Source organism: Sus scrofa, chromosome 15 (genome assembly GCF_054392235.1).
Source record: "Sus scrofa isolate SSC_HxYL_T2T_F1_AM1 chromosome 15, Sscrofa_HxYL_maternal_Yorkshire_Landrace_v2.0, whole genome shotgun sequence".
NCBI lineage: Eukaryota > Metazoa > Chordata > Mammalia > Artiodactyla > Suidae > Sus > Sus scrofa.
Window position 1 is genome coordinate 118,590,768 of NC_139397.1, and position 14,213 is coordinate 118,604,980.

The 14,213-nt window shown below is 46.1% G+C and overlaps 1 protein-coding gene and 1 long non-coding RNA gene across 2 annotated transcripts in view; one reads left to right on the forward strand and one right to left on the reverse strand.

The window, feature by feature from the left end:
- The window catches only part of LOC146396078 (uncharacterized), a 1,511,729-nt gene that overhangs the window by 304,352 nt on the left and 1,193,164 nt on the right, over window positions 1–14,213 (reverse strand). The gene's annotated exons all lie outside the window — the stretch shown is intronic.
- The window catches only part of AOX1 (aldehyde oxidase 1), a 76,787-nt gene that overhangs the window by 56,705 nt on the left and 5,869 nt on the right, over window positions 1–14,213 (forward strand). The window contains 5 exon segments of the mRNA NM_001308473.1: window positions 4,879–4,974; window positions 7,316–7,444; window positions 8,394–8,468; window positions 9,928–9,980; window positions 11,411–11,525. Coding sequence (NP_001295402.1) covers window positions 4,879–4,974; window positions 7,316–7,444; window positions 8,394–8,468; window positions 9,928–9,980; window positions 11,411–11,525 — 468 coding nt within the window.

A 14,213-nucleotide genomic window follows, 5' to 3' on the forward strand; every position in this document is an offset into this window, starting at 1 on the left:
TAAAAGTATGAAAGGAAGGACTGAAAACTCTGTTCTTATCATTTAATTCCTTTAATTGATTAAATGAATTCCCTGCTTGGTTGCTAAACATCATTTGCAGTTTCCAGCTCTTCACTCCTGAGTGGAACCTACCCCAAACAGCTAGTGCTCTGCTCTCTTCTAGCTTATTGTACAGCAGGCATGTGGGACGCCCCCATATACAGATGCATATATATACATACATGTGGATAAGGTGGCAGACCCTCCTCCAAACTGTGTCACTCCCCTCTGCAGGTGTTAACCAAGAGTTAACACCTTTGGCGGAGCCCTGAGGAAGGTACAACGGGTGTCTCGAGCGCTGACCAGAATAGAGATAAATGCAGGTGGGGCTGTGAGGAGCACTGGTGTGTAAGCGTGTGTTGAGGCCGGGAGAAGCTGGGAGGGAGGTCCTTGCCCCACTCCCACAGCCATGGTTCACCCGGCTTCCTGGTACGGCTATGACGTAGTCAGCAGAACGTTTTCCCGCAGCTTCGATTGTGTGTGAGTTCGCACACAGGAGCTAGAACCACACGGGTGGTGATCTGATTGCAGCCCTCCCACTCCTCTCCTGCTTTTGAGGAAAAAACAACACAGAGCTATTTAGGCATCTGCACACAATTTAGTCAGATGAAGGAGAGAGCTAAGAGGCTGTGGTTGAAGAAGAAAGGCAAAAACAAGATTATTTAAAAGGAAGGGAGTGGAAAAAACTGTCCCTAGAAAAGGGTTCGTGAGCAGCGACCCTTGGTATAATCTTAGTTTGGGGGTAAACTTATTAGCCCGCAGTCAGCAAATGGTTGGTCTGGGCATCTGTCCTTGAGTCCACCAGCCAGGATCATGGGGAAATTCATCCATTTTGTAGGAATCATCTGGAAATCCTTGGGCATGAGGCTGTGGGTAGACATGGCAGGCTGTTCGTATTCAGTGGTTGCTTAATATCTGACCTCCCCAGAAGACTGTGTCCGTCCTCTTTTCCTTGTCAAAAATTTCTCAAAAGGTAGATGAAAAAGAATGATATTACTGAGCACTTGCTGTATGGTAAGTGCTTCTAGACTTTTTCTCATTCAGCCCTCAGGGCAACCTTTAAGACTGGTAGCCTTATTTTAGAGATGAGAGTCTGAGGTTCAGAGAGCTGAAATAACCAGCCCAGAATCCCACCGCTGCTGAGAGGCAGAGGCAGGGCTGGAACTCAGGTCTCAGAGGCCCCAGGAGCTGCGCCTTGTCAGCTTCATCAAGCTGCCTCCCCTTCCAGTGGGAACGCAGGTGGGTTTCAGCTCCACTGGGAAGAACTTAGACAGAAACCAACAGCACAATTTCACTCTCAAAGGCTCCTGAGAAGCTTCCCCTTCACACCACACCTCCCTCCCATCCTTCCCTGGAAACCAGCTTCTGTGCTGAAACCATTTGCTCAGGGCTGAGTCGGGGAGTCAAATCCAGGCATTTGAGACCAGTCAGGCTGCTTCTGGAAGCCATATGCTGAAAGTGTCCGCTCTGAAGCAAACCAGATAGAGCAGGGAACTGGAGCACCTTCCGGGTGCAAGGCCCTAGGCTGGGTGACATGCAGTTTCCCTCTTGACAACCCCCTCGTCTCTGTTGGCTGATGTGGTTCTATTTCCTAGAAGAGGGAGCTGGAGCCCATATTCTCTCTCTTGCCCAAGGACATCCAGCTAGTGAGCGGCAGAACAACCCAGGACTATGCTCCCAGCAGCTGAGGGCCTCAGACATGCCTCACGGATGTTCTACTTAATTCCTAGATGTGGGCACTGCAGGCACATAGTATCTAACGAGCCTCTGGCACCTGGCACAGAGGAGGAACTCAGTGTTTGAAAAGCTGAGACATTTTGAGCATCTGTGGGATCAGAGCAAACATCTCCCCAGCACCAGCAGTCATTGCTTGAGGATTTAAATTTCACAAAGTCCCCAGTTTATATCGGAGAACCATCTGTTCCCACACTCCAGCTGTGGCCATTTCGTAAATGCAGCTTTGCAGAATTATCTTCTGTGGCGTTAACAATGAACCATGCGGTGGTGCCACTTAACTGAACCAAATTTGACATTTTAAATGGCCTGAGAAGACTGCAGCGGCCCTTGGGACAAATTCCTCCCAGTCTCGGATAGAACTGCTGCCCCGGACGCACAGGCAGAGCGCTGCTGCCAGCGGGGGTCACACGACGGAGGATACACACAATCCACCGTAACTGTAGCTCAGTCACAAGTGCCCACTACACCTTTCACCCACAAGCAACGTCTGAATTGCTGCCAGAGCCAACAGTTGCTGGCAGGCGAAATAAGGTCTACAGGCTTAAGGACCAGACTGAATGGCTATGCTGTTGCCAGTACATTTATCAGATGTTTATTGAGTGCTTCCTATGCCTGAGGTACAGGGGTGCATTGCAAGGGATGCTGAGGACGTGGGCTTTCCTTTCCAGGGCCTCACATTCCAGCAGGGTAGAAAGAAGTGTCACATGATGGGGTCCAGGAGAAGCCCTTGCAGCTGGCATTGCCTGCCCTCTGATGTGCAACCCAGGGCAGGCAGCTCTGGGCGCCGTCTAGAGGATGTCACTCCTTGTCTTTATTGCTTTGAGAAAAAATGGCCTGGAGCACAACAGTGTTTCTAGGACTAATGTGTCAACAGACTGTAAAGCATGCTTGTGGCACCTCCCCAAGGCCCTTGGGTGTGATTATTAAGGTGACAATGACCTTCTTAAGGTTCCAAGAGTCTCCCTTGGGCTGAGGACACCTTTGTCCTCAGAGAAGGTATCTCCCACATCCCCATAGTCTCAATACATCCCTAGTTTGCACCTGCTGACCAGGTAAGAAGAACCTGTCAAAGGGCCTTATTTGGCCTTTGCTTGTCATTCACTGGAGTAGTGTGCCCTTTGGATGCCAGGGAAGAGGCAGTTCTCCAGGAGTGGCCCATAGCCCACAGGTTGCTATGAAGGGCCTTCTGGTGGGCAAAGACTTGATCTAGGAATGCAGTCCTGTCCTTGGGTTTATCTAGTGATCAACAGGTAATTCCATGGACTTTTTTTTTTTTTCCCCCTAGGGCCGCACCCATGGCATCTGGAAGTTCCCAGGCTAGGGGCTGAATTGAAGCTGTAGCCGCCAGCCTATATACCACAGCCACAGCAACGCCAGATCCAAGCCACGTCTGTGACCTATACCACAGCTCACGGCAATGTCAGATCCTTAACCCACTGATTGAGGCCAAGGATCGAACCTGCATCCTCATGGATACTAGTCAGATTTGTTTCCACTGAGCCACAATGGGAACTCCTCCCTTGACTTCCAGTTCTGACTAGGGTTGTTTATAAGTAATCTGAGTAATACATGCCTTACTAAAACTCTGGCTTCATTCAATGGAAATTAGCTTATTACCAGAATTTTCTGAAGCTCTATCTTTACAAATCCTAGATTATTATGCCAGCCTGCATAGAAGCTTAGATGTTAAGAAACCTAGCCTATACCTTCTAGCGACCCCTGGCTGGCCCAGACTACATCTAAGGTTGGCACTTCTAGTTGAGCAGCCACAGAAGTGTGCCTCACAGGCCTCCCAAACCACGGTGGGACCCATAGAAGCATTTTCTCTAGGACCGCATGCTGTTAAGATTGCTCTCACACTAGAGACTGAAAGTGAAGAAGCCATTCATGTTTCCCACAGTCTCCTGGGAAATTTGTCTCCTGGGCCATCTCCTCACCCCTAGTTTAGCCCATTCCTACTCATTGTAAAACATGTTTATCTTACTTAGATCCTGGGTGTTTTTGGCCACAGCAGCCTTTAATTCTATTTTAGCTCTTCGGTTCCTTCTGGATCCCTGTGGGGAGCTGTGTGTTAGATAAGATTCCAGAAGTTCCCGTCATGGCACAGCAGACACAAATCTGACTAGTATCCATGAGGACGCAGGCTTGATCCCTGGCCTTGAGCAGTGGGTTAAGGATCCAGCATTGCCTTGAGCCGAGGTGTAGGTCACGGACACTGCTCGGATCTGGCGTTGCTGTGGCTGTGGTGTAGGCCAGTGGCTGCAGCACCCGTTTGACCCCTAGACTGAGGAACCGCCATATGCCACTGGTGTGGCACTAAATAGAAAAAAAGAGAAAAATATATTACTTCCAAGTTCTCTTCCAACTCTAAAGCCCTATGGATTCTGAGCCAAGATGGGCTTAGCTCATTTTGCAACAAGAAAGTAGTGTCTTCCTGCCCCATCTTTGGATTTTTTTTATATATGTAATGATTTTTTTTTTCCCGTTATAGCTGGTTTACAGTGTTCTGTCAATTTTCTACTGTACAGCAAGGCCCAGTCACACGTACATGTATACATTGTTTTTTCTCACATTATCATGCTCCATCATGACTAGACATGGTTCCCAGCGGATTTTTATTTTTACTTCTCTCTTGCACACTTACAACTATGGGGATATATGTTCGTGTAAGCAAGTCTTTTCCTCTTCCCTAAACTGTTTATACTTAACTTTGCATTTAAAACTGAATCCTCCCCTCAAAAAACCCCAAAACCTAGGTTGTTCCAGCCTGGGTCAGGGGTAGGGGGCAAGGGGGGTGATCCTTGAAGGTCCCAGGGCCCTCAGCTGTCCTACTGAGGAAATAGTAGCTTAAGTGGCATAATCCTGCCGCAGACTCACCGCCGTCCAAGGACAGTGTCTGGCTCGTTGTGGGGGAATCATGAGGCAGCACCTGCCCTGAGCTCTGCTCGGTGCGCTCAGGACAGTGGGGAAAGTGCCTGTGTGTGTTTTGGTGGAGATGGAAACGAGGGGATCCTTTCCAGGGAGAGTGTTTTCTAATTGACAAGATGTAACATGGTATTAGTCGAAAAGATCACGGCAGCTGTTTTCATCTTTTTTGCTTAGGCTGCTGCCCTGGTTCACATTTATCTTGATGGATCTGTGCTGGTGACTCACGGTGGAATTGAAATGGGGCAGGGGGTCCACACGAAAATGCTTCAGGTAAGAAAGCCAATAATTGGATTAAGATGGATGTGTGCTTATAGATATGTGTATGAGAGAGAAACTAGGACTGTACGTTTTCTGTTCCAAAATAAAAAAGATAGGAGACTTTAGCTCTGACTGCTTCAACTGCTAAGCTGAAGCAGAAACTAGGCAAACAGGCTAGTTTTGTAACTGCCCCTCCTAAAAGAATGTAACAGAAGAGCCTCCGGTTGTCTTATTGCTAAAGAAGGTTGTATGTTCATTTGCCGCTTTTCTTTGGATATATTAACAAGTGAGTTGTCTTTTTGGAACCTCTGCTGGGCAATACAAGGATCTATAAATTCTGATATATGGCATTATGTCTTGCCCTTCTTATAGTAAGGACTCTGAACAGTGGATAATGTTCAAACAAACAAACAAATTTGATATTTCTAACCAAACCGCCAGTTTTCTTTCGGCTCAATTATTTTAGAATAATTTTTAGCAACTATTTTGCTGCTCATTATACTATTAGAGAATATAAAACATTTGAAAGGAAAAAAAAATGTTAAAACCCTGTACAATCCCACCGTTTAGCAATCATCACTGTCCTAAGGTCTATTTTGACTTTTTTTATTTTTCAAAAATCACAAGCATTCTGGTTGTATAATTTAGTATCCCGACTTTTTCACCTGTCCTGATATAGAGTGAGCATTTCCTCCTGTCATTTATTATTTATTTATTTATTTGTTTATTTTTGCTTTTTAGGGCCACACCCACAGCACATGGAAATTCCCAGGCTAGGGGTCAAATTGGAGTTGCAACCACCGGCCTACACCACAGCCACAGCAATGCCAGATCCTTAACCCAATGAGCAAGGCCAGGGATCAAACCCACAACCTCATGTTTCCTAATCAGATTCGTTTCTGCAGCGCCACAATGGGAACTCCCCTCCTGTCATTTAGAATTCCTTTAACCATCCCCAAATGTTGAACACTTCAGTGAACATTTTTGTTCACAAACCTGTGGTCAAACCAATGATTATTTTTTTTAATTAAAATTTTTTTTCTTTTTAATGGCTGCACCTGCGGCATATGCAAGTTCCCGGGCTAAGGGTCCACAGAACTGCAGCTGCAGACGACACAGGATCCTTAACCCACTGAGTGAGGCCGGAGATCAAGCCTGCATCCTCACAGACACTATGTCAGGTTCTTAACCCGCTGAGCCACAATGGGAACTCCAGTGATTAACTTTTTAAATAAATTACAGGAATGGAATTACTGGGTCACAGAATGTATCTTAAATCACTTGACATGTATTGCCGAAGTATTTTCCAAAAAGTACCCATGACATTATACCACTAACCAAGATTGTATGTTATAGCTTGACAAAAATCTTAGATAATTTGATAGATAAAACTATCTCATTATTGCTTTAATTTCTACTTCTCTGATTATAGAGATACAGAGTATGTATATTCTTTCATATTAACACTCACTTGAGAATTGTCTGGTCATACCTTCCCCCCTTGTGGGGGTGAGACTTCAGCATTTTCCTTCTTGGGCCACCAGAAACCTTTCTGGTCTAAGCCTGTGCACTCTGTGTAGACAGTCTTCTGAAAGCCAGTGACGAGGGAGGGCTCTGTATGCCAATGCCCTTGTCACAGCTGTGGGCAAGCTCTACTAAACCACACTGCTAGCAGCAAAGAGAATTTGGGACCAGCTGAGATCAGTGGTATGCTTTTGCCCCATCGTTAAACACGAAGGAGAGACACAGCAGCCAGCTAAGTCCTTATTATACTGGCCAGCAGCCCTGGCACCATCTACTTCTGGGATCTCCTGTTGGTGCCGCTGCTTTAACACAGCCATTGTCCTTACTCCGAAGGGCTCTTTTCCTGGAGCATCTCTGCAAATGTGGATAAGGCATCTCCACTCTGATGAAATCAGCTTTGCTAGAATTTTGCGGAGTGTGCAGATAGCAGAGGCCTGGAAAATATAGATTTCTTGATGACAAAGACATGCAGCGGAGCTTCCTGCCTTGACTTGGGGCTTCCACTCCTCTTCCTGGTGCTGTTGCACATTAAAAAGTCAAAGAATACAACTATAAATGTAATAAATTCATTGAGTAATAATAAACACACACACACACACACACACACCTACACACACACAAAAGTCAAAGGAAAAGCATGTGGCCTCAGGACTGGGGGTCCGGACTAGTCACAGGGTTTTTAGACAAGAGGAGCTTTTTGTGGCTGAAGGAACTCAGGGTTCTGCCGCTTGTCCCTGTTGCATGTTCACACACATGCTACCATGTGCATATATGCACGGGTCTGTGACTAACCAGAGAAATGTAAAAGAAAATCTCTTCTAAAACCCAGGTGGCCAGTCGTGAGTTGAGGATGCCATTGTCCAACATCCACCTGCGTGGAACAAGCACAGAAACCATCCCTAATGCCAATATCTCTGGAGGGTCCGTGGTGGCCGACCTCAACGGGTTGGCTGTAAAGGTAAAAGTCATGGCAGTGGCGCCCAAATCATTAACCTCGTCAAGGCTGGAGCTCAGAAGAATCAGTCCAGCTCTGATCTCTTTCCCACACTCCCTTCTGGGAAAACTGCTGCCACCGCCAGTCTGGGGCTCCGTTGGTGTACAGCACCCAGCCACTCTCCTGCGTGGGAGTTTCTCCCACACTCCTGCCATCTCACTGGTCCCTGGGTCCTATCAGTTCCACTCAGAGGTATCTCTTTCCAGTTCCAAGTTGCAGTAATGTGGCTGCTTTGGCTCCGACTCATGCCGCTTGCCAGGGCCGTGGCAAGGCTCTGTCTGTCCACCCCAGTTTCATTGCTTTTTACTCGGGCTTCCTGCAGCCAGAGCACACTTTCCAGCAATAGAAGTCTGACCATCTGTGCTTCACAGTGGTGGCTGGTGGTTTGCCACCAGTTTTTCTATTAAGTCCTGTCCTCTTGGCGGGACTTACAAGGCCCCCATCTTGGGCGGTCTGCCTTTCAGACTGGCTCACACTGTACCCCCATCACCTCTTACAGGGCTGAGTGGGTTCTTCCCCCTCCGTGTTCCATGGGCCCTTTTTTTTTTTTTTTTTTTTCTAAGGACTGGCTGTTTAGGGCCGCACTTGCAGCATATGAAGGTTCCCAGGTGAGGGGTTGAATTGGAGCTGCAGCCGCTGGCCTACACCACAGCCACAGCAATGCCAGATCCGAGCCATGTCTGCAACCTACACCACAGCTCATGGCAATGGCATATCCTTAACCCACTGAGTGAGGCCAGGGATCGAACCCACATCCTCGTGGATACTGGTCGAGTTTGTTTCTGCTGAGCCATGATGGGAACTCCCCATGGGCCTCTTAAATAAGCCTATGTAAAAGCACATATCCTGAGGTTTTGAAATTGGGGATTGCATGAAATTATAATCATAATTTTAACTGAAAAATAATCCCTAGGATGCTTGCCAGACTCTTCTAAAACGCCTTGAACCCATCATCAGCAAGAATCCTGGTGGCACTTGGAAAGACTGGGTAAGAACCACTGTTACTTTATGTTTTATGTTAGAAAAAAAGAAAGGAGGCGGAGAGAGATGTGTGAATTAAATATGAATAGAAAGAGCGCTTTAAAACTGTGGTGCTTTAAAAGGTACCACAGTTCCCTAGTGATCAGTGCAAGCCACTGCCTCTTGGCGTGTGAAAATCTTATCACAGTAAGTTGGAGGAACTCTTACATCTGGGACAATTCTCAGAACAAGATGGTTCTTCTGTCCAGAATTCTTGTTTTAAGCAAGAATTAATTAACGTTTCTTCCTATGGAACCTAAATATTTTCTAGATAATAGCTGTCAACCTGTTTGTTCTCCTTTTGGGGGGTCCATCGTTCCTAAAATTGGAAGACAGCACTGGAATCCTTCTATAAAAGTAAAAATCATATAAACACTCATTTAGAAATAGGAAACCAAGCCATTTGGGCATATATTCAGCCAATTGTAGGCACTAAGTGGAACAAAAATATTCAGCTGCTTCCTTTGATCTACTTACAATCTACTTGGAAGAGAAGACACACATTCTAGAATTTCTACAATCAACTAGAACACGTGTTAGTATAATGGGTTCTAAATTACCAGCTGGTGTGGAATGGCTATCACTGCAGGCTGGGCGTATGTGTCATGCTGACGGTTCTGGAAGTCCTCACAGAAAGCAATGGCCTGGAGGAAATAACACCAGGGAGTCTTACTTAGAAATGGTTCCTGCTATTCCAGAGTTAGGACTCTGTACAGTGATTCATATTTATGGCAGCTCTCAGTCCTTTCTGGGCATATTTATTTCTGCCCTCTGCCCAGTGCTGTCTGGGCCCAGGAAGGCTGAGTGAGTCTGGCTGGAAAAAGATGGAGACACAGTGCAAGAGAGTCAGGTTTCTACCACGTGCCATCAAGCCCACCTTCTCCTGTAATGGTTGCACTTCTCACCTTTTCCCTTCTCAGACTTGAGGACTTATACCTAAATCGCATCTTTTTGTGTATTAGTCAACTGTATACACTACAGAGTAAAGAGAACTTTGGGTGTAAATTTAGCAAGATTATACCTCTCTCCTGAGACTGTTGTGGATAGATGATATTAAAATTAAACATCTGACCACCTATTGTTTCCTGAAATGTTCTGTGTTAATAGGCTAAGTCTTTCCGGATGATGTGATGAAACTTTTCCTAAGCAGTACATGTGTTCCCCGCAGCAGCCCATCCTCTAAGTGGCACACACAAAGGCAGTCATTTATTATGATGATATCCATTGAACTAATGCTATTCCTACAAGCAGTGAACCCCAAATGCCTTTAGAAATGGCAAAGGCTGAAAGGGAGAAATTAATCTTGGTCTTTGGTAGTTATTACTACTGATAACTTTATTTAACACAGGGTAAAATTAAAATTGAAATCTCGAGTGAGTCTTACTATAAACATCTTTATTGCATCACGTTATGCTCTTCTTTCACAGGCACAGGCTGCTTTTGATGAAAGCATTAGTCTTTCAGCTACTGGATACTTCAGGTAAATAGTCTTTTCCATCACATGCTGTAGAAAACAGCAGCGGTGTCTTGAGGGAGGGTTTCATTTTCATTTGCAATTTTAGCAAAAAAAAAAACAAAAAAAGTTTCTGTACCTTCTGTTAATCCACTGTTATTAAGAACATTTAGCTGCTACTTAATCCAAATGTCCAAGAAGGCTTTTGCTGAAAAGAAAATAGACACACAAATAAAATACAGCTGACTCGATCATTCAGATCATACTGGGTAGTACTTGTAGGTTCTCTGAGGATTAGTGCTTAGAACTGCAGCAGAGGTTGATCTTTTTTTGAAAACTCGGTGTGTCCCTTAGGTTAAGAAATGAAAGGGATGCAAATTAAACCCATAATAAGGTAAATACCATTTCACACCTTCTATATTGGCAAGAAATAAGAAATTTGACAAGAATTATGAGTTGTCAAGACATGGAATAGGTAGAATTCAAATGCTTTAGCAAACAAGATATCAAATTATTTTAGTGGAGAGTGAAAGCCCTTAGAGAGCAGGGTAATATCTGATTTCGTCTCTGCCAGTTGTCTTGGGATGCCCAGGGCACTGACTGGCTATCAGGAATGAGCACCAGAAGCGTTTGTTTGTTTGTTTGGCCTTTTTTGTCTTTTTAGGGCTGCACTCACGGCATATGGAGGTTCCCAGGCTAGGGGTCCAATCAGAGCTGCAGCTGCCGGCTACAGCCACAACAGCGCCAGATCCGAGCCATGTCACCACAGCTCACAGCAACGTCGGATCCTTAACCCACTGAGCAAGCCCAGGGATCAAACCCACAACCTCATGGTTCCCAATTGGATTCGTTTCCGCTGCACCAAGATGGGAACTCCAGAAGCGTTTTCAATGACCACCTCCAGGTTGGGGGCGGAGCAGAAGAAAGAAAGGCAGAGAGTGATGGCTATGCTTATCTTCCACCGTGACATTCATTTGGAGAGGTCAGAATAGTAGCAAAGAACAAGGGCCACGGGGCCTAAACGCTCACATAGGCTGAATCCTGGAGCCAGAAAGATAGATGAACTAGCAAGTGTGCACCTTTGATGCAGTGTTTGGTATAAAATCCAGGTGGGATTCCCTAATGTGATGACTATAGGATAACAGGACCCAGTGTTAGCCAAAAGCAATAGGATGTATAACCGCATGTCAGCAATTAACATCCAAGCATAAGGAGTCACTGGTAGGGAGTGGTTGGATATTTTTTATCAGACACAGCAAGTTTAACAAGAAAGAAGTATTTATGTATTCAACAGAATGAGTGTGTGCGTCACCTGCCACACAGTGCAAGTGTCCTCCTCTGGTTTGCTGTGCATACAGATTGAGCACAGCTCCTAATGGGTCTCTTTGATCATCGTTGTCTGCAATTAAGGGACTTGATCACTTAACAGCACTCCTCAAGAATTCTGTTTCCTCCAGGGGTTATGAGTCGAACATGAACTGGGAAACCGGTGAAGGCCATCCTTTCGAATACTTTGTTTATGGAGCTGCCTGTTCCGAAGTTGAAATAGACTGCCTGACAGGTGCTCATAAGGTCAGTACCGATCGGGAAGGTCTTCCAGCTGAACTCAGATACATCTATTTTCCACATATTCCAGCTACCTGAGCACCAGAGAGGCACCATGTATGGGACCCAGGGATGATTTCCCTGTATTTCCAGAAGAAAATGGAAGCTCAGGGAGTTCCCGTCGTGGCGCAGTGGTTAACGAATCCGACTAGGAACCATGAGGTCCCGGGTTCGGTCCCTGCCCTTGCTCAGTGGGTTAACGATCCGGCGTTGCCGTGAGCTGTGGTGTAGGTTGCAGACGCAGCTCGGATCCCGCGTTGCTGTGGCTCTGGCGTAGGCCGGTGGCTACAGCTCCGATTCGACCCCTAGCCTGGGAACCTCCATATGCCGCGGGAGCGGCCCAAGAGGTGGCAACAACAACAACAACAACAACAACAACAACAACAAAACAACAACAAAAAAGACAAAAGACAAAAAAAAAAAAAAGAAAAATGGAAGCTCAGCATTTGCCTTGGTGCAGTGTTTGCTTCCCTAGAAAACAACTGGCAGCCTCTATTCTTCATTTCCCCTGTCCTTTTAAATGGAATCAGGAAAAAGTCACTCCAAGGAAGAAACACAGTCTCTGGGGGGGCTTCCACATAGACTGTTGGCACAACCAGCAATCCTGACCTCTTGCGTGAAATGCCATCATATGACATTCCTGAAGGATCGCACAGCATCCACAGGCTGCTAATGGGCACCAGCCCAGGGAAGGAAATGGCCAGCTTTTGCTATCTTTTACCCAACTAGTTCCTGCTTTTTAGATAGTTTAAGAGCAGCTTTATGCTTTTAAGGAATATGATATGATGAATTGCACACATAGATTCTCCCTCCCTCCCTCTCTCTCTCTCTCTCTCTCTCTCTCTCTCTCTCACACACACACACACACGCACACACTCCCGCTTCAAGGACTGAAAGTTTCTCCTCTTTGTAGCTGGGCCTTTGGGGCTAAGTGAAGCCACCTGCCACTGTCATTTCTAATAAGCGATCACTGATACATTAAATAGGACTGCGATACCCTCGCAACTGTCCTGCGATTAGCTGCCCAAGCCTACCCAGAAGCAAGCTCTAATTCTTGGTATTTCCAAGCATCCTTTGTGAGTACATCTTAGATTGTGATCACATGAACATTTAATGTGTTGCCAGCATATATATATATTTAAACTGTAGTCAGCCTAATCTTTGAAATTACATACCCTTTATTGAACCTACACATTTATTGAATCTGCCCATTCAAGTATCTGGCTTGTCTGGATTCTGACTTACCCGGATCACTTTTGGGGAAGCTTGGACTGGAGCAGGACAGTGATCACTGTACACATGCTTTCCATGCTACAGTAGCTGTCCTGTGTCAGGGAGTTCAGGAGAAAGCTCACTCACGCTGATTTCTATATGCCCCCCGTCCACCAAAGGAGGCTGGGGAAAGCGCCATCATTCGGGTCTCTTTGTGTCTTGTGTCTGCCTTGGCCTTGTTAAGACCTAAGAACAAGGTAATAATTAGCCTTGATGTGAATGATACAGTGTGTTCTTATAATTAATGAACAATCTTAAGAGATGCTCAAAATAGCCTTTTCAGATGTCTTCATAAAAGCCAGATCTGTAGCTCAGGCTAGGTATTACCTGAGGCAAAAAGCCATTATGTGACATCCGACTAAGAGACCTCCCTGTGGAAGGTTTTTCAGAATTTCTTTTCAAGTTGATAGAACGGCTCTTATTCCTGCAAAATTTCCCTCACTTTGAGCCAATGTCTATACATTATCTATATATTTTCTAGTTATCTGTTGTATGTAACAAATGACCCCCAGGGCTGGCAGCTGAAAATAACAAACGTTTATTAGCTGACACCATTTCTGAGGGTCAGGGATCTGGGAGTGGCTTATTGGGGTGACTCTGGCTCAGGATTCCTCATGCTGTGGCTGCCACACTGTCAACTGGGGCTGCAGTCATCTCCAGGCTCAGTGGTGGCTGAGGAATCCGACTGCAGGCTCCATCACGTGGTTTCTGCACAGGAGGCTTCGGTTTCTCACTGGCTGTTGGCCAGAGGTCGCCCCTGCTCTCACCACGTGGACCTCTCTGTAGGATGCTTCAGTGTCCTCAAGGGAAAGCTGGCTCCCCCCAGAGGGAGTGGCCCAAAGGAAAAGAGAAAGTGTGAATGAGTAAGAGAGAACCCAAGAGAGAACACAGTTGCTCTAACCTAATCTCAGATGACCAACTATCACTTCTGCCACATCCTGTTGCTCACATGAGCCCACCCTGGTAGGATGTGGGAGTGGACAGCACGAGGATGTGAATGCTAGGAGGCCAGGGTCATTGAGAGTGCCATCTTGGAGGCTGGATGCCACAACCCAGAACCATCCTCTCCAGCCCCAAGAAAGGACAATGACAAATGGCAGTTAAGCCCACAGCCTTGAAAACAAAACCTTCACTAACACTGCAGAGTTGAGATAGCTCCCATCACCTCCAGTTGAGGGCACTGGCCTCCTAGAAGGCCAGCTTTGCGAACTGGTGTTGAAGAGAACTTTACATTTTACTGTGTCTTTAAATAAGAGAGGTGAGCACCTGAAGTTTTTTTGGTTTTTGTTTTTGTCTTTTTGCCATTTCTTGGGCCACTCCCGCAGCATATGGAGGTTCCCAGGCTAGGGGTCGAATCGGAGCTGTAGCCACCGGCCTACACCA